The 20785-nt window shown below is 47.0% G+C and overlaps 1 protein-coding gene across 2 annotated transcripts in view; it reads right to left on the bottom strand.

Annotated features, from left to right (window-relative positions):
• The window catches only part of efl1 (elongation factor like GTPase 1), a 68529-nt gene that overhangs the window by 32688 nt on the left and 15056 nt on the right, over positions 1–20785 (bottom strand). For both annotated transcript variants that reach the window (XM_076287348.1, XM_076287349.1), the window contains exons 13-15: positions 14213–14367; positions 12223–12416; positions 10935–11070 (exon numbers count right to left, since the gene is read on the bottom strand). In XM_076287348.1, coding sequence (XP_076143463.1) covers positions 10935–11070; positions 12223–12416; positions 14213–14367 — 485 coding nt within the window. The remainder of the gene's footprint in view (positions 1–10934; positions 11071–12222; positions 12417–14212; positions 14368–20785) is intronic.

The raw sequence follows: 20785 nt of genomic DNA, 5'->3' as shown, positions 1-20785 counted from the left end.
ACAGGAGTCTCAGCAGGCTTCTCAAAATGATCCTGCCAGATGAACTGCAGCCACACTCTGGAACATCCCTGGCATTCCACTAAATTAATGCTACAGCAGACAGCCTCACATTTCACCCACTTACTGTCCTTCTCTCACCATGAGAGAAGCACACAGTGGATCTAAAATAAAAACGTCACACACACAAAAAAAATTTGAACAACTATAAATGAAAATCATGGAATAAAAAGAAAAATTAACAGCGGGGGAACGGAGTTACAACACTGTCACACTCTTCCTGCCAGGCCCTCGACACGGAAAGGTCAAAGCCAGTCAGAACGCTTTCCTAATTACAGTATTCAGCCCCAGCAATAGAGCACAGCTCCAGAGAGCGAGAGAGAGAGAGAGAGAGAGAGAACGGAACGTGTGATAAAGACAAGAAACGGGAAGGCAGAGACATCGCTGCGAATCACAAGATGAAGATAAAAGCGAGCCAGACGGATATGGAGGCAGAGGGAGAGTAAAAGGACGCGTGGAGCGACCGGCGTCTCCATCTCTGTCCCCTCAGGCAGCACAGCGGGCGTCGCGCATCACACCGCAGAAAAGAGAAGGAGGAGAGAGAGAGAGAGAGAGAGAGAGAGAGAGAGAGAGAGAGAGAGAGAGAAAGAGAAGAAAAAAAACAACAGCCAGCTCTTCCACATCACAGCACACAAGTCACAGCTCCAGGAGGTTCCTTTCATGCAGGCAGTGGGGGTGAGAGGGACGTCTGCTTCCACCCAACTCCAACCCTGGGCACGGGCGGCGCGGACGGAGAGGCCAGCTGAACTGCACAAAAGCATCAGCAAACAAAACCGCCGGGAAAAACAACCATGACAATGGCCACAGACAGAGAAGGGGGCAACCCTCCCTTGAGAGAGAGATTCGGACGTGGACAGAAAGATGGGAGGGTTTTTTATCGAGGTTAAGGGTTGGTCGAGTTTGCTTACTCCTGCACTGTCTGGGCGTGCCAACGGCGGGCTATAGCTCTCTGAAGTTGCTTGAGGGCGCGCCACAGGAGGTGGCATCGCCTACAAGCTGGCACGGCTCCTGGAAAGCCATTCTGGGTCGGCTTTTGAAATGGCACCGCCACCCGCAGCTGCTCTCTCAATCTGACCGCGACGAAAAACGTCGACGGCCGGCTGGCTGCTTATTAAAAATCCCCCCCGAACTATTAAAAGCACTCCGGTGGGACGCGGTGCCGCTGATTAGGCACCCTGCAATGTTTTCAAGCCACTCACCAGCTCCTTTCAAGAGGCCACAAGGAACAAAAGGGCTAAAATTAGACCCACAAAGATGATGCAGGAAAACAAAAGACAGAGCGAGAGAGCGAGGGAGAGAGAGAGAGAGAGAGAGAGAGAGAGAGAGAGAGAGAGAGAGAGAGAGAGAGAGAGAGAGAGATGACATTCAAAGAATACACGCCCGTAAGAATGATTGTGCAAAGCTCGAGTTCCGACAAGAGCGGAGTCGTCCACAATGGCGCCTTGGCACTGAGAGTCGAGATAGGTGACAAGACGTTGTCCTCTTCTAATGAACCAATTAAATCCCATCAGAAAGTCTATTACACACCCCCTCAGACAGCAATCAGGAGATAACCCATCATTAGTGCACTCATGCGCACAATAAGACTGATGGCTGGGGGCTGGAGAGGGGACGAGGGGGGCTGGGGGGTGCTGATAGGGGGGTCCCCGGGGAAGGGCACAGGCCCTGAGGCCAGCCTGGCCACTCCTGCCACTGCCCTCCTCAAGTGCCAGGCCACCATGCCATTACCGCGTCCCGCTAAGGTCCTACTGTAGGGATCAGACAAGCAAGCGTTCCCCTCCCTCCCTCTCTCTCTCTCTCTTTCTCTCTCTTTCTCTCTCATAGCCTGCCGTTTCACATGTCTCTACAAAACCTGCCAAAGGCTTCAGGCTTCAAGAACGTGGTCTGGTAAAAAAAAAAAAAAAAGAGAGAGAAAAGAGGAGAAAAGGAAAGATGGAAGGGAAAAAAAGCAGAGAAATTCTGGAGAAAATGCTCAGTGCCCCCGCTGTTCCGAGTGAGCTGTCGGAGGTGGTGTCGATACCCAGGGCTGTCTTTGAATCCACACAGCTTTGAACTACACACACATTTCGAAGCACAGCAAAAAATAGCTGATGTTTGGAGAGACTTCACCTCAGCTCTGCCACTGAACATTAGTTACTGACTGGAGACAGCCTCCGAATTAGTTCGCTAGCTTGACATATGAGTGGTGGTGTCCACTGTGGACTCTTCAGTTCAAAGCCTGCGTGGAGAAGACTTCAGTTTCACACAACTGTGCAAAATGAAGTCAGATTTCATGCAAACAATAATGATTTAGGGTGCAGACTGTGGGGGAAACCCAAATATTGAGACAACCATATAACCAACACGCAAGCGAGCATTGCCACTGTTTTCAATTATGCTGTTTTCAAAGAACTACTGCAGAAATCAGCGGTGATCAGGGAAAAAAAAAAAAAAAAATAGTAGTCCAAGCCCAAAGCCTTGACTCATCTCCATCACACCATCTATGTGCCAAGCATCAGCGGTGAGGCCGGCTCAGTAAACACTCTGGAGCCCTCGACCGCCATCACCACAGCTTTAGAGGCTCACTTTATTAGATCCAGGCCGCCCCTGAATGCTTAACACGCAGTCCAATTTCTCTTGACAAAACTCAACGTGCCAGATTTCTCTAATAACTGGGGCTCATAAATAGAGCAAGCAAGGGGAGGCAAAGTCGTGAAAGTGACCAAAACAAAAGGGATGGATGTGGATGGACGCAGGGGTAAATAAATTCTCAACCCACACACACACGTGTGCGCTCTACGAACCTGGAGAGCAGACCCAAGCTTCCTGTTTTTCCTTCCACGAGTGATGCATCGAATTAAGACGAAAAAAAAAAAAAAAAGAACGATCTCTAGGCCATTAAGTGCCGTGTCTTTTTTTCCACTCCAGTAGAAATATCAGAAAGCTGAGAGTTTCCTCCACCTGGGGAATAGTGGTTCGGGTTATTTTAAGAATCTTTACGGCATAAAAACCCATCTTGCAAACGTTATATAAGTTAAACTGTTTGGATTTCTCCTTCTCTCTCTCTCGCTCTCTCACTCTTTCCTTCCTTCCCTCTCCCTTGTTTTCAAACGGCTTACATATATTTCTTCAGTCTTGGCAACCAGAAGGCATGATTTACAAAAGGTGTACCCTTTAAAAAAAGACACTACGAGACTGTGTGTGTGTGTGTGTGTGTGTGTGTGTGTGTGTGTGTGTTCTGCCTTTGAGGGCTGCTTCTTCTGCCATGGTTACTTTCAGTCAAGCACTGTATTGTAAGAAGCATGTGTACGTGCATATCTGTGTATGTGCATATCTGTGTGTGTGTGTGTGTGTGTGTGTGTGTGTGTGTGTAGAAGTGGAGATCACCGCACTCAGCAATTTGTTCTGCTTAATGGCATTTGCATCTGCGCTGCATGTGCTCCTGGATCCTTCTCTCCGTGTTCCCACAGAGCAGGAATAAAACAACTCCTCCACAGCGCCAGCCAGCAGCCTCTCTCTCTCGCCGGCTTAAACAGACACACCAACACCCAGACCCCATCTCAGGCACACTACAAACAATATTTGATTTGTATGCTATTTATTTGAGCTTTCCTATATGCTTGACTGTTTAGACGTGACAAAAAAAAAATGCATTTTCTATTTGTTGTTACATGCTATATATCTATAGATTTAGATGGTCTCAGGTGGGAAGAGAGCAGAACATAACAATATCTGGCCCCTGAGCCTTTGTACTGCTTTTGTCTAGGCAGGAGGGGAGGGAAGTTCAAGTCATTTTATTCACTTCTATAGCACCACCTATTGGTGTGTTTTGGTCCTGCAACCCAGACAAACAGACAGCATGGTCTGGCTGGAGCCAGTCAGCCAGAGCTACTGTATATGCCTGTGTACAATAGAGCTATATGGCCGCCGTCAACACTGGGCGAGGGTAGGGTGCAGCAGTCCTCCAACCCAGGCGAGCTCTCATTAACCTGGATATTTAATCCTCTGGCTTTATGGGTGAAAAGGGGCCAAGGAATGAGACAGCAAACAAAGGCATACTGAGGGAATCCTAAACGCCACCCCCCCCCACCCTCTCCGCCGAGCCTCCCCGTCTCCCAGAGTTTCCCCCAAACAGAATTCTTAATGTGAACAACACACCCTGCGAGGCAGTGCTTCAGGAGAGCGGCGAAGTCTGAAATCTAGGTCACCCTGGAGAGAGGGCTAGGGAGCGTGGGTGAACACCAAGACCAAGACGAAGACGGGAGGAGGAAGAGCGCAGAGCGGAGGGGACTCGTCAATACATTCCAGGAGAAAGAAGAGAAGCGATGGAAGATGTGGGGTGCGTGGTGGTGGTGGTGCTGGTGGTCTGTGTGTGTGTGTGTGTGTGTGTGTCTGTATGTGTGTGGTTCTGTGTGTGTGTGTGTGTGTGTGTGCATGTGTTTGTGTTTGTGGTGGGGGTAACGTTACATGATTTCCACAAGGCCTGCTTTATGGCGGATTGAAAACAGAGAGATAGATAAAGAAAGAGATAGAGGGAAAGGGAGAGAGAGAGAAAGTGAAAGAAAGGAAAATACACAGTCCGCCAAGGGTGGTTGGGTATAATTCATGAGTCAGTGGCCACACAAACATGTACAGACAAACACAGACACACAAACACAAACACAAACACAAACACACATACACACACACAAACACAAACACAAACACACACACACACACAAAGATAGAGAAAAGGGCACCATGACAAGACACAAAGCTGGTGGAAGATTTGGCACCGTAGCTCCTTCCCAGAGCTCATTCCACTGCTGATTCATCCGAGGGGTGCCTCACCGCGACATCTGTCCCTGCAATGATCACATCCTCTCCCTGGGAATCACATCATACTCAGGAAAAAAAAAAAACAGCCATCTCAGAAGTGGAGAGTTAACTGCACTTATATTGTGGCGGCGGGACCCAATGCAGAAGAAGTAGAAGAAGAAAAAGAGGAGAAGAGGAAGAAGAGGTTGAAAAAGAAGAAGCAGAAACGCTGTAACACAAAACAAATGTTTTCATAAAGCTCTCACCACTGAATCAGCATTATTCATCCGGGCCCTTGGCAGCGTGACACAGACGACTTCAAAAACGCTGCTTCGCTTTGTGGTTTCCACTGAGTTTGATGTTGCCCAGGCCCTTAACCCCGGCGACACGACTGCTGGCGGAACCGCGCACACATCAAATGCTCGAGTCATCTGCGCGGCCCTATGCAATCATACTTTCCCCGACCTCATCTACTCCCGGTATATAGCTCTGCTTCCACCATCAGTTTATCTTCCGACATCTTTGGCTCGTTTCAGAAGTGACATCTCACCTACTTTTTCCCCACCCCAGCAGTATTCTAAATGGATTCTAAATGGCTCACACCGAGGCGTGTTCTGATTTTAATAGAGCACACGACAAACACGGTATCAGCTGTAAACAGCCGAGAAACTACGGTGCCGACTTTACTGCCAGCAGAGATCTGAGGACACAACAGCACTGAAGTCAAAAATCTCCACCATCCAATCAAATGTGGCTTTGCCTCATCCAGATCATATGAGGAACATCACAGAGGTTCCTCAACATGAATCACGGGAGCACATAACTTGGCTAAGTGCAGGAGGCGCGTCAAAAGAAAGCCGATCAAGCTTATCAGATGGCAACCTTTCCACAGAGGGGAATAAAAAAAAGAAAGAAAAAAAAAACTTTCCCAAAAATCACTGGGAGAGATATTTCCTCTTTATTTCCTTTTCTGCTGAATACACAGAAAGGGAGAGGCAGGGCCATCTTTGCTAAAGGAAGGCCAGCAGTGTTTGATTTACTGGGTGCATTCTTTTATCAACAAGTATATTTTTAGTCTACGCCTCAGGATTCTAAAAAGTGTTCAAAATCCCTGATTTTTACCCAAACTAAGGCAGCAGTGCACATCATATCAAAAGCCATGACAGTAGTTGAGGGAATGCATGACAAGGGAGCGTCAAAGACAATGTAAGACATCAAACAGACAGCACTTCTATCTGTCAGAGAGAGAGACATAGCTTTATGATATTAGTTAAGTATTACTTTGTGCAATCATGCTTGTGCTAATCACAGTGACTATGTTCGAGGGGCACTAAAAGCTGGATACGGATCTGATCATTGAATTTCCTATATAGGGAGGGGAACAAAGCCACACTCGAGTCTTTGAAGCCAAGAAATAAATTGCTCTGGAGAGGGAGATGAGTGCATTTGGGTGCAGTAATACCCTACATTAGAAAAAAGAGACCTGCCAGAGGAATTAATGACGTAGGTGGAGTTTAACACAGAGGAGAGTCAGCGCTATTTCAGTGGTTACTGTCCACCACAACGAGCAGTGGGACATCAGGCCCAGAGCAGTAATCAAGACAGGAGGGGAGAGAGAGAGAGAGAGAGAGAGAGAGAGATGGGGGAATGAGGGAGGGAGGAACAGAGGTAGAGAGGTAGGAATATAGCCAAAAAGAAAGAAAGTGATGGAGGTGAGATGTAAGTTTTGCATATAGCCTCAGAAATATGGGCAGGTCTACCCCCAGAGAGGCAAGTTTCTGAGGAGAGACCGGCCTACACACACACACACACACACACACACACACACACACACACACACACACACACACACACACACACACACACACACACACACACACACACACACACACACACACACACACACACACACACACACACACACACACACACACACACACACACACACACACACACACACACACACACACACACACACACACACACACACACACACACACTCTGAAACCTGAGGGGACACCACAGGGAAGAGCACAAGCAAAAGGTAATATCTCTGTGAACAAATGCAAGAGCCAGAACTGGCACCGGTACAAGCCCACAACAAACATCTAACCTTTGGGCAATAAACACACAAGCTTGGGCCACAGTTACAGGCTGTTCTTGTAAGCACAGGAGAACAAAATATTGAGAACCGGAGAGCGAGCCAAAGAGAGAGAGGTAGTCTGGCAGCCAGAATGCCCCAAAGCCAGTTTTAGCTGGAAGGCTCGGCAGCATCACGGCTAATATGCAGCCACTTGGAACAAAGACAACTAAATCATGAGCTTAAAACATCTCCTACTGACGAGCTCTCACACCTTTAGCACAAGAAACGAACATCCATGATGGGTACACACATGGGAGGAGATAACGACAACGATGACTGCCAACGTCATGACAGTCTCATGATAAACTCGAAAGCGATACAGACGTGGGGGCCTTAGGAATTCAGTTTAACTACCGACGCTTTGAAATGGTTTTCGATTCAAACACAGGCTGCTGTCATCAGCCCCACTGGCACGGTTAACAGCACGGAGATGAGTGGGCTGATGGCTCCCTGTGACAGATATCAAAGACACGGAGAGCAGGAGAGGGAGGGAGGGGGGGGGGGGGGTCGGTCCTGCAGGAGTCCAATTGTTCTGGGTTTCTTCATTTCCTGAATCGGCTGCTCCTCACAGCTGGCAGGAAGCAGAAGCTGCCTTTACAATAGCTCACCACCCCCCGAAAAAAACACTGTACCATGTGTGCATTGTCTGCATGTGTGTGATTGACTGTAAGAGTGTGTGTGTGTGTCTGTCTGTGATTGAGTGGGAGTGTGTGTGAGTGGGAGTGTGTGTGTGTGTGTGTGTGTGATGTGGTGATTTCTGTAAGGGGTGGATTACGTCTGCTGCTCATTTCTGGCTCATCTTCAGTGGAGGTCTCTGCGCTGTGCCGACCAGTGCTCTGCTGCTCCGCACCAGTCATGTGTTCACATCCCACATCACAGACGGGCTGCTTTTTTCCCCGCGCCTCTTAAATTAACTCTCCCCTTCTTCAAATAGCGGAGAGCCTGCCAATCAAGCCGCAATCTGGCCTCATTTACATAGTGCTGTTGTACTGGTAACTGCCCACAATCCAATGAGAGCAAACAACAGGAAGATGGTTTCCATATGTTCCATAAGTGGGGAGTAGACTTTCTTTTTCTTTCTATTTTGGGGGAGGGGGGGGGGGGGGGTAAACGAAACCATGAATTTGAAGTCCTGTAGGGATGCTCTTCTCTCTCTCCAGAGACAGTACGCAATCTCTTCAACATGAAACCACTCGCAAATAGATTTCAGGGCGGGTTTGATGAACTAGGGAGGCTGACCGTGCAAACAGTGTGAAGGGAGAAAGAGCTCTAATGTTCACTCAAGGGCATATCATGTTATTGATAATTCCACACTCTCAGACACACATACGCCAGGCTCCAGCAAACATTAGGCAGCCGCGTCAATACCATAATGCGCTTGTCTTTCATAATTGATGAAAATCTCATGAGCAAATGTTTGGCTTTCAGGGCTGCCTGCAATGCTCTTAAGAGCATGAAGCTGTGCTCTCTCTCTCTCTCTCTCTCTCTCTCTCATGTATGTGACATGAATCCGACAGCCAGAAACTCCAGTCTACCAAGTCTAACACTTCAATGGATGCTTTTCTAGTAAATATTTATGAGCACTCTCGACAACCATTATGTAATGTATGCAATGTATTACAGCAAAATGTTGATCTGACTACAAGCCACAGCACAGAGTGTTCGAGAATTGTGTGTGTGTGTGTGTGTGTGTGTGTGTGTGTGTGTGTGTGTGTGTGTGTGTGTGTGTCTGTAGAGTGTGTCTCTGTGTGTGTGTGTGGTTATTCAACGCCCAGGTGCAGAGCAATTTTAGCAAACACCCAAACACTCCACTTTAATGACTGCTTAGCACCTTGCCATGAGAGCTCACTGACATACTAAACATATGCCATCATGACTATTTTAGCTTCTTCTTGGTTTTAATGAGGAAACTTCCGTGGCACACTGAGAGCAATCACTGCAGACCGGAGCTGTGACGTGACCTGGATGGGAATGAGACGAGGCGCGAACCCGCACCGTCACCGTCTCTGCTGGGGGATCACAGGAGGTGACAGTGAATGTGATAAATGGGGATTGCGCCGGTAAGGAGTGCAACTGCAGAATCACGACTGGAACAGATGATTTGCAGCAAGAAGCGAGTTTTTATTTTAGAGGTTAGGTGCATCACGTCACCCCCACCCTTATGTTAAGGGCCACAGAGGGTCTGTGTGTGTGTGTGTGTGTGTGTGTGTGTGTGTGTGTGTGTGTGTGTGTGTGTGTGTGTGTGTGTGTGTGTATTGTGAGGGGTGGTGTTGACATTTGTATGCCATCTCTGCAGGGCTGGAGGTGACCTTCGGTGAGGTCCTCCGCGCGAGCAGCCAGGTCGAGGGCTAAGGCTGGGCCTGCCATCCCCAGATGACTCATGGAGAGAAGGTGTTGAAGGGGCTGCATTAAGTACCAGCTGTTCCACCACACTCCGTAATGCACTTGCAATATGCTGGGACTCACTCTGGAGAAGAAGAAGGAGCACATGCCCTTTTCAACTATTTGTGGAAAGACTTGCTTTATACATTCCCGGAAAATGAGGGGGGTGGGGGTGGTGGGATTGACTGGTGGGCCATTGGCGCAGCGCTCTGATGCACTTGAAATTATTTTCACAGGTGTAGCGTTCACATCACTTCCCTTGTCCTCGCTGGCGTATTTCACTTGTTTATCTGTTTACGGTCGTGCTGACACACTGCATCACAGCGTTCCATTATGGCAGCCATGTAAATCATCTGTGTCATACATGGGGAGATATTGACAAAGCATTCCAATACCATAAATCACAGAGACAACCTCAAAAGCTCCTCCGCCCCATCTCCTCCACTCAGGACCGCCCTGTGCAAGGCACTGCAAACGCATTAGGAAGAAGAGGGGCGAATAACACGCCCCGAGGGAAGCTGGCTGTGAACTGACAATAATATAAGATGCAGTTAGTGCAGTTTTTTCTCTCTCTCTCTCTCTCTCTCTCTCTCTCTCTCTCTCTGCTTTAGACAGCTATGTGATGCTCTCTTATGAACATTCTTTTATCCCCTCAAACAGGGTTTGCAGATTTTCTGCCTCTCAGAAAGGCCACAGATATGCTCCTTCAATTCCCCATGGTCCCAGTTTTGACTTGAATTTGACTGTTTGTGTGGAGAACCTATGGTACATTCTGGACTTCTGGTAATGATTTAGTAATGCTAGTATCAAGTGTTGATTCCTTTTATTTATTTATTTGTTGGTTTGTTTGTTTGTTTGTTTGTTTACTGTGTATTTCATGTTGAGCTGGGGGAATAGGGGACAGGAGGCATAAGGTTCAATACTTTCTTTAGGGGGCATGTAGGGAAAATCTTGTGTGTTTAAAAAAAAAAAAATATATATATATATGTTAGGATTACTGATCTGTTTGCATAAAAGGGGTCAGCGTTGGGTATTTTCTTTCCTTTCCCCCCCAACAGCAACCATGAGCGGCACAGAGGCTCCTCGATGGATTTAAATTATGGATTTCCACACTGTAACTCTAGCTTGCAGCCAAGATTAGGAGGATGCCAGCAGCCTCTTCAGAGAGAAATAGTGAACGCCACTGATATGTAATGGAAACAGTGTAGCATCAAGCTCAATGGAGGCAATGCAGAATTTGGAGAGCCAGTAATTAGTTTGAAAAAAATGTAGAAACCCGCTAGTTAGAAGGGAAATGCATGCAGGTGTGCATGTCATTTTAAACGCTATTGAATCTGGCAGTAAGCCTCATCACTGCCACTGTGTGTGTGTGTGTGTGTGTGTGTGTGTGTGTGTGTGTGTGTGTGTGTGTGTGTGTGTGTGTGTGTGTGTGTGTGTGTGTGTGTGTGTGTGTGTGTGTGTGTGTGTGTGTGTGTGTGTGTATGTGTGTGTGTGTGTGTGTGTGTGTGTGTGTGTGTGTGTGTGTGTGTGTGTGTGTGTGTGTGTGTGTGTGTGTGTGTGTGGCTACTGTACGCACCGAGGACATTGCCTGAGGGTACCTGTTCCAGCTCCTCCAGCTCGCGGCCCATCAGCAGGTACAGGCTGTCCAGACTGCAGCAAGCCAGGTGGGGCACAGCAGGCAGGGGATCGGCCGCCGAACTGCCCTCTGGCAGCTGCCACACAGAGGGACAGAGACAGAGAGAGAGAGAGAGAGAGAGAGAGAGAGAGAGAGAGAGAGAGAGAGGCACAGGCACATTAGTAGTCCACCACAAACCAAACCAAAAGAGACGGCAGCTTCCAGTAAGTCTTACCCACACTGCATCACTGCCTCATCAGCTTGTTTTACCCCGGCAATAAAAGAGAGAAAGCCCTGTGGGGTGGTGTGTGTGTGTGTGTGTGTGTGTGTGTGTGTGTGTGTTGGGGTGGAGGTTGGGGGCACAGGAGGGGGGACGAGAGGAGAGGAAAAGACACTTTTTATGACAGCCCACTATTAATCAGCAGCGGTGACGCATCCACCACACCAGCCACCCTTCTTCCTCCTCCTCCTCCTCCTCCTTCACCAGCAGCAGAGTACGGAGGAGTTAGCCAGAGGAGGAAAAGCACGCTGACAGATAGTCCGGTGACAAAGTCATTTCTTTTCTGGGCAGCGTCCAGTCAGGGCTTGCTCATATTTCTGCCCAGCGTGAGCCACCGACTCGGCCTCCTGCGGGAGACCGCCCCCATCCTTTATGGCTCTCCGCTCAGCTCTCGAGACAGGCCAGGGGACTAACAATGCCACTGGCTATCAGGTGCCCAGCGCTCACACAGCGCTTTCGAGAAGAGACGCTTGTGGGCTAAAATGAGACTCCATTTGTTCCCTTTCAAACACAGCAATTACATACAAGAGAAATACACATCTACAGGCTGCTGGAGGTAACATAATTAGCTTCCACTGAATGAAGGAGGAGAGAAGGGAAAACATTTTGAAGGGATGTCTAATGGGGGATAATGACATGTCCTGTGTTTCTAAAGGTCCAGGTGATTAAAGGGCTTTAAGCATGTCAGCCATGCTAAAACCTGTCAAAACTAAACTGCCTCCGGGGGTGGGGTGGGTATTCTCATTCTCTAACATTACATTCAATATCTAATTCCCAAAATCCACGTCATTTTCATCCCAAACTAATTTTTGTTTCAGCTGTGTATGTTAAGAGTGGTGTGATCTGGCCGTCAAGGAGAGAGAGGGGAGTAGAGAGGGAGGGAGTGTGTGTGTGTGTGTGTGTGTGTGTGTGTGTGTGTGTGTGTGTGTGTGTGTGTGTGTGTGTGTGTGTGAGAGAGTGTGCACATACCGTCCTTAGCGCCTGCGTCGGGTCATACTTGGGGCCGAGCACAAACACTTTCTGACCTCTGCGGACCGTGCCGCTGTACACTCTGGCGAAGGCTACAAAGTGCTCTCTGCCCTCGTCCTCAGCGGCGGGGGCTGTGGTGGCTGGCGCACCACTCACGTCCAGAGCCTCCATCTGAGCCGACAGGTCACCGCCACCTGCAGAAGTGACGGATGGAGGGAGGAAGAGAAGGAGAGAGAGGGAGTAAGGGAAGGAGAGAGAGAGGGAGAGAGTTCAACAGATACTAGGTGCACATGCACAGAAGACTGGACCTATCTGGACGAGTCTTGATGGCTTTTGGGAAGTGCACGCAGAGCAATACATCCAAAAATGTTCACAAATATCTAGACATAAACACGCACAGACAAATGCACATCTACAAAGCCAGGCAGCCACAGTGATTCTCAAGTAGCCAGATATGCAGGCAAACACAGACATAAACATAAAGCCATTCATTGTTGTTGATGCCACTTTGTAATGGTGCCACTTTCACAAGTGGGCTGGAAAGTGCTAATGTTATGAGTAGGAGGCAACGACTGCTAAATCTCTTATTCAACACAAGGGACTCCTCTCATATTAACCAGAGGAGACATAACAGATTAGATGAGACAAAATGTTTTCTTTTTCAACACCAGACATACAGTCATAGGCACCTATTAAAAATCACAAAGGAATGGCCATCTTTAATACGTTCTGTCCATGCTGCTCTACAGTGCAGTAAGAGGCTATGTGGAACAATTTCATATAAAAGTATAGCACTTCTCACTTAGCTCTTGAAAAGAAAAGAAATACTTGGGGAGGGGGGGTGGGGACTAGGGTATGGGTTAAAGTCGGTCACAGTGTGCACTCGGACTGGCGAGGACGCAATTGCGCCCACGTTTGCTCTTCAAATGATGGAACGTCTTACGGTGCAATTATCATGGCAGGGACCGCCCTTGATGAACCCTGTGGTTCACATCAGCATCTGCTGTGTGCTCTGCAGCCCATCTGAATCTTAATGCCTTTCTGTCTATGTGGGGGTGGTGTGTGTGTATGTGTGTGTGTGGTGTGGTGTGGTGTAGTGTAGTGTAGTGTGTGTGTGTACTGTACGTGTGGTGTGGTGTGGTGTGGTGTGGTGTGGTGTGGTGTGGTGTGGTGTGGTGTGGTGTGGTGTGGTGTGGTGTGGTGTGGTGTGGTGTGGTGTGGTGTGGTGTGGTGTGGTGTGGTGTGGTGTGGTGTGGTGTGGTGTGGTGTGGTGTGGTGTGGTGTGGTGTGGTGTGGTGTGGTGTGGTGTGGTGTGGTGTGGTGTGTGTGTGGTGTGGTGTGGTGTGGTGTGGTGTGGTGTGGGTCTTCTGCATAATGGGGGACAAAAGAAGGATCCAAGGTTTGAATCAGAAAGGAAATGAGAGAGAGAGATGGAGGGAGCACAGACCAATGCACATGGTGATAAGAGAGGGAGAAAGAAAAGAAGAAAGGAAGAATGGCAGGACACACGTGGACAGACGTGGAGGGAGAACAAGAGAGAGCAGGGAAGAGAAACTGGGAGGTGGCGCAAAGAGTAAAGATAGAGAGAGAGTGTGTGTGTGTGTGTGTGTGTGTGTGTGTGTGTGTGTGTATGAGAGAGAGAAAGAGATGAGAGAAAGACTGTGTGTGTAAGAGTGAAAGAGTGGAAAGAGAGAGAGAGAGAGAGAGAGAAAGAGAGAGTGAGAGTGTGTGTGTGTGTGTGTGTGTGAGTGACTAAGAGAGAGAAGAGAGTATATGTGTGTGTGTGTGACTGTGTGTGTGTGTGTGTAAGAAAATGGAGTGAAAAAGAGTTTGTGTGTGTGTGTGTGTGTGTGTGTGTAAGAAAATGGAGTGAAAAAGAGTGTGTGTGTGTGTGTGTGTGTGTGTGTGTGTGTGTGTGTGTGTGTGTGTGTGTAAGAGAAGAGAGAGAGACCGTGTGTGAGTGAGGAGAGCGGTTCCTGAGAGCCCTTGCCTGTAATGCTCTCCCCAGCAGACGGAGCGTTCTGTGCAGTGGCACCAGCGTGGGCTGGCTCTGGGCTCTCTGCGCCCTGATTGGCTGCCAGCCTCTCAGCATGTCTCTGTCTGGCCAGCTCTCGACGCTGGGCAATCTCCTCTTGTGTCAATGGCCTGGACCAAGTAATGGAGAGAGAGAGAGAGAGAGAGAGAGAGAGAGAGGGAGGGAGAGAGAGAGAGAGAGAAAGAGAAGTGCACAGCAGTGTGTCATTAAAGCTCTCCCAAACACTTGCACAGTCAACTGCAGGAACAAGAAAGAGAAAAAAAACACCATAAGCAGCAAATGATGGGAGCCACATGAAAATGACTCCAAGGCCGTGTGCATCTATCACTCTGCTATTTTCCCTTCTCTGTCTGTCCATTCCTCCACCTCTTCTCCTCTCCCTTCCTCCCTCCACCACTCTCTGTCTGAGAAGTGACGCCGTCTCTGCATCAGTATTGACAGTGCAGTCACTCTGGAGAGGCATCTTTCTCAGCAGTTCAAAAATAAGAGATAGCATTCCTTTGAAATGAGAATCCAAGAGAAACATTTCACTTTGGGCACGCTGCGTGGGAGTATGAAAAACAACATTTAGGGAATGTGTCATAACTTATACGAATCCGACTTAATTTGGGGTGGGGGTGGGGGGGTTGGGAGGTTACATTAATGATTAAGAAACATGAGACTTCCTAGCAGGATAATGATTTAGAATAATATGATGATGCGAATATGATGATGCGAATTTACAATAACAGTTAAACAGAAGTAACATCTTTCTAGACGCTACCACTGCTGCCACCTTCTTTCGAGAGCAGGATGTGTTCAGTGTGTGGTGACTGGATGAGCAAACGTAAAGGCTGGTATACAAGGTATAGAGTCTGCACATCAGACCTTTCCATCAACATTTTTCAATGATTTACCATCTTTGTAACATTTCACAGAGCTGTAAAAGTCCAGCTTGAGAAAGTAAAAGTCCTATCGTGTATTAGTTCTACCTGTGCAGGCGATTTCACTAATTAGGTGATCTACCTGGCTGAGGAGCTGTGGCAGTTAGAATCAGCTGGTTTAGTGAATGGTTTGGAACAAATGTGGAAGGATTTTTACTTTCTGAAGCTGGACTTTTTACACCTCTGACATATCGGAGCCCGAGCCCTCCCTCAGACAGCAAAGGCTGTCACTGCCCTGGCACTTCTGTTAAGGGAGACACAGAGGCTGGGCAGGCCCGTTGACCGAGTCTCTTCTCTCTTCAGCAGCTTAAAACTCAGCTCAACCCCAACTGCTACAGTGTCAGAGTGGTTGCTGACACTCTGAATCTAAAATTGTTCATAGACAAATGCACATGCTTTTTTTTTTTTTTTTTCAGACTGTCACAAACTTTCAAACTGTCACAAACTGTCACGCATTATAGACCCCACGCATAAAAAGAATAGAAAATAGCCCTAATTTGAAATAAATCACAACAAGCAAAGTGAAAGGCACAGGGATACTGGGTATCGCTAATTTCACTGACACAAAGCAGTGCAAAATCCAATCATTGCCACACCCACTATTTACCCAACAAATGGGCTGAGTAATTAATGATTGTGTCCATTAAGTCATTATTAAGTCATTCGCCATAAATTATTAATGTTCATATGGAGCTCAGTAACTAGTCTATAATGTTGCCGATCAATGAAATTAGGACCATATAAATTAAAATGTATATACACATAATGACATACTATACTACTAAAGTATATAATGACATCCGATTCATTTTATAATACTGAAATAGGTGAATATTAATTTCTTTATTTACACTTCTATCAGGATGCTACTACTACTTAACGTCCAGGACATAGCTGGACAATGGAGTAATGTTATCATAAAATGGACCATTTTAGTTAGATTGATGGCATGTGATAAAAGCTGCACTTGGCAACATCCTGTTCATAGAACAGGTACCTCAAATGATTTCATGTGGAATGCAGCATGCGTCTTCACTGAGCTCTATTCATACGCCTGAGTAATATAGCAAATTTGCAACTCTAAGTGTTAAAGGGATAGGAATCCTAATTTGTGAATCGTTCAGACCATTAAATACAACTAAATAAAACATTTTACTATTTGAGGCTGTAAAAAAGAACAGCTTTATGGCGGGACATTACAAACCTCATGACTGTATTGTGGAAAAATTCTGACACTAGCCAGTACTGGCCTTTCTGGTGATGGGCTTGATAGACTCACGCGGCAGTAAACAACAGCTTTATGGTCATTCAGCTAAGCCCAAATATAGATAAAGCCATCACCCCCAACCCCAACAGACATGATTACAACAAGAGGGTGACTAAAGCACATTTGTGTTTTTATGATCACACAAAGGTCATAAAGCAAAGCAGCACTAAACAAGGGGAAAAACATGACCAATTTGCCAAATCCCAACAGCAGTCTGATCTCCGAACATGGCCTAGTGGTTGTGGTCATGCCGCACTGAGGTTTTGCGACTGTGTGAACACCACTCCTGTATCGCTACCTTGTGTCTGCACAGCGGCTACTTATCTCCTCACGCTTGGTCATAGACCTTTGAAAGAAACACTAACAATATTAATAAATTGATAAGCGACAAAAGGTCAAGTCCCGCAATTACGGAAGACATGCGCTCTGGGCCTGGGCTGGGAAAGCATAATTACTCAGGACTGCTGGCTGCAAATCCATGCCACATGTGACATTTGAAACCTCACACAGGAGTGTCATTGTGGTAAGTGAAGTGTAGGCTTGAAAGTGGCCACAATGAACGCAGCCAGGGACGCGGGTGGTGGAGGGCCTCTCAAATAGTGTCGACACATCCTGAGCCCCATAATAACAAAACGTCCACTGAAAATAGGCCCGACCGGCGGCTCTGTAAACACAACTAGTTATGATCGTGGCTAGAAATGGCCGTGCTGAAAACATGATTACACCTCTGCTTGCATAAATTACGAGGATGTAAAAGATGCCAGTGATGCAAAACCTCAAGAAAAACAAACGTGTCCAGGAATAGAAAGAGCAACTGTATGAATGGCCTGAACTTTGGGAATTCTATTAAGTACAATCCAGCAATAAATTGTGAATTAAACTGAACTGTTGAAAATCTAAAAACATTCCCCTCTCTTAAAAAAAAACACCTACCATTAAGATAGGAGTAAATCTCCGATGTTTGGTTTGTGATGTGGTGAACATGATGATGAAAGCATACCTACACCATCTCATCTCTATATCTAAATCGTTAACACATCCATTGTGACATGTCACACGCCCAGGCTCTTGCTGTTTCAGTATGAGTGGAGTTCAGTATGAGATCTCTGTGTATTCCCTTTGAGTTCAAATCTGTCACTTAATGACAATAATGGGAACAGCATGTGTTTGTTTTTATGGCTCTCACTGCAGTGGTTATGAAGTAATGGGTTCCGAAGCTTCAAGTAATACTTTCGAACCCACAAGCAATTTTTTTTTCATACCTAGCTGGAAAAAATGAAGGGGAACATGAAGAGATATATCAATAGTAAAGCTGTTGACAACACCCACTCCATGGGTTTTTACCAGGCAAAAGATTTTGATTGCAGATACTTTCCATTTTAGGGAAAGATCACATGCTAACCTGTGAGCGTCAAGCTACAGAGATGGCAAATGGAATTTTCACCAAAGGATCAAAAACATATCTGTTGTATTTTTTACAGCTAAACCGCATGTCAACAAGCTTTTTGTACCATACAAAAATCTTAATAATACATTTAAAATATGTTAACATTACCACATATCGTCACTTCTGTTGAATTTGATTGGCCTGTTAACTTGATAAATATATTCTTTAAAAATTATGGCCAAGACAGACACCACATTCGTCACGCTGGATTGCTACAGCCTGTATGTGACAAACATGCATTCATCCATTTCAAACATGCTGGAGTAATTTCCCACCCCACAGACACATTCACAGGATTCTTCCCAGTGCTGTTGGTGAGACCCTGAGGCTGCTGCTGTTGTTGGGGATGGGGTTGTTTTGGTGTGTAGTCAGCACGCCTAGTCTGCCTCCCAACCACACCGAGCCATTGATGAAACTCTGATCATGTCATCGGCCAATCAGCATAGAGGACTCCTCGCCGCCAAGTGCATAGTCTAAGAGAGGTTACCCCACACACATGCTCCTAAGAACTGCGTGATTATCCTACCACGGAGACCCAAACCCCTCATCACTATGGCAACTGCACACACAAGCATGGCTGTCTGAAGCGATACACGCGGACCTCAGTATGGTGGGCTGAAATGACACTTTTTTTTTTATAAAACGCTGTGGTTTACTTCTGGATAACACTTGAGACGCCGATTCCACTTTCCCTCTTACTGATGACAAATAGTGAACATAGGAATATTATCTAACTTTACTGTAATCTAGTTACAATCAAAACACAGTCAACAGTCTGAAAGCACCACATGATTAAATAAACTTTAACTTTTATACTATGTAGATTACAAACATAACCCTGTAATTTCTTATTTTAGTGGTGGCATCCCAGTGATAGTGGGAAGTATTTCGGCTTTGAAAAGCAGCTCTCTTACAATAATGACTTTAATCCACTTAACTCTGAGTGCCACTGGTTTTACATTGTCTCACTTCTGTACACATACAGTAGGATCTGGGTCAGCTTAAGTAATGCTGCTATAATATTCAGGGTTGGAAGTCTTCCTTAAAAAATGTAGGTCAAAAGAGAGAGAGAGGGGGAGAGAGAGGGAAGGAGGGGGCTGTACAGCTGCTCTGCCCGATGCAGTTCATGCAGAATAATTCAACAGCACATCGTTCCATTCAAATAAAAACACATTAAAAATGATTGCGGAGACAGAAAAAAAAATGATGAATGGACGTTCTCTTTCATTGCTTGTGCTGTTGCTTCTATAGCGGGGGAGAAGCAGCATGCCCTCCTCAGATGGGGGCAGATGCAGGTTCAACAGGGCAATAGTTTGGGTAAGGCAACACTCAGCATCTCTGCATAGTGCTCCTTGAGCACATACACAGAGTACACAAGAAGACTGCTGGGAATTCTGCATTAAAAATGTATACTGAATAACATGTACGTACACACACACACACGCACGCACACGCACACACACGCACGCACACGCACGCACACGCACACACACGCACGCACACACACAAAATTCACAACCATGAAGGCTTACATCTGCAACAAGCTCTTGGCCCAGTTGTTGTGGGTGTAGAGCGTGTGTGTGTGTGTGTGTGTGTGTGTGTGTGTGTGTGTGTGGTAGTGGGGGGTGTACAGTGTACGTGTGTGTGTGTAGTATGACATCCGACAGCAGGTGGCAGCATCTAGGCAGGTGAGATGCTAAGCCTCATTAAAGATGCTCCTTTGCAGACGGGGCCCAAACACATCTCCTCTCCCTCCTCCAACTCCTCCTCTTGACAGCTTGTCTCTCTCTCTCTCTCTCCCTCCCTCTCTCTCTCTGTCTCTCTCTCCCTCCCTCCCTCTCTCTCTCTGTCTCTCTCTCCCTCCCTCTCTCTCTCTCTCTGTCTCTCTCTCCTTCTCTCCCTCTGCCACACGGCTAATGGCAGGCCCTTGCAATTATGGCTTGGTTGCCTGACAGGAAAAGTGGATGGCTGGTGGAATTCTGTGGGTTTCTGCACGCTTCGGAGACCTGAGGAAGCAGAGCTGAGGAGGAGGCTTGAGATCAGCTCAGGTCAGAGCGAGAGAGAGGGGAGGGGGGTTAGGTGGGTGGTTGTGTGTGTGTGTGTGTGGGGGGGGGGGGTTGGGTTCGGGCGTTTACGCAAGGCTGCCTGGAGCTGAGAGCTGGCAGCAGCGGCGACGGCGGTGGCGGCAGGAGCAGCGGAGAGGGAGGGAGGGTGGGGTGTGGTGCGGGGTGAGAACCGGGAAACCAGCTCCAAAGAGACTGAAGGAGGAATTACGAAAACAAACAAATATAACCTGGCCCTATCCACTCCAGTGGTGGACTGTCACCTTTACTATCTGCCTGGGGGAGCGCTGGCCAAGTAATGAGGGAATTAGTGGTCATGGAAAGAAATAGGATCGTAACAGTAATCAAGTTCAAAAATAAGCCCGATTTGAGGAAACGGCATAATATGGAGCAGAATAAACAACAATATGTGACCGCTGGGAACACAGTGCACTTAACAGTCAGAACAGCCCTCGTCTTTTTATCACGGAACAGTGAGCCCAACCATACAAACACAACAGTCAAGAGATCTGGCCGGTTTAAAAAACAATAATGCAAGCCTTAAAAAGAACAGGCAAAACCAAAGGAAACCATTATGGGTATCTTATCACAGCAACCATTTGTAACATTTACAGAGTACAATTCCAAATCTGCTTTGCTGTGTTTTCCAAGAACACATTTTAGCATTCTGTATTTGGCCTACCCTTAAGCATAAGAAGCAATGTGGCTATTGTATAACATTGTGCTGACTTGACCCCTGGTCTCTATTCACACGTGTTCCACAGGCCAGGCTATTAAACCAGTACAGAGAGCAATAATGGCTCCCACCCATCCTCTCAGCTTCCGCTG

This window comes from Alosa pseudoharengus, unplaced genomic scaffold (genome assembly GCF_046254945.1).
Source record: "Alosa pseudoharengus isolate Yale_2024_CS ecotype anadromous, Long Island Sound unplaced genomic scaffold, YU_APseudo_1.1 YU_APseudo_1.1_scf_16, whole genome shotgun sequence".
Lineage (NCBI taxonomy): Eukaryota > Metazoa > Chordata > Actinopteri > Clupeiformes > Clupeidae > Alosa > Alosa pseudoharengus.
This window is presented reverse-complemented; position numbering and strand designations above follow the sequence as displayed.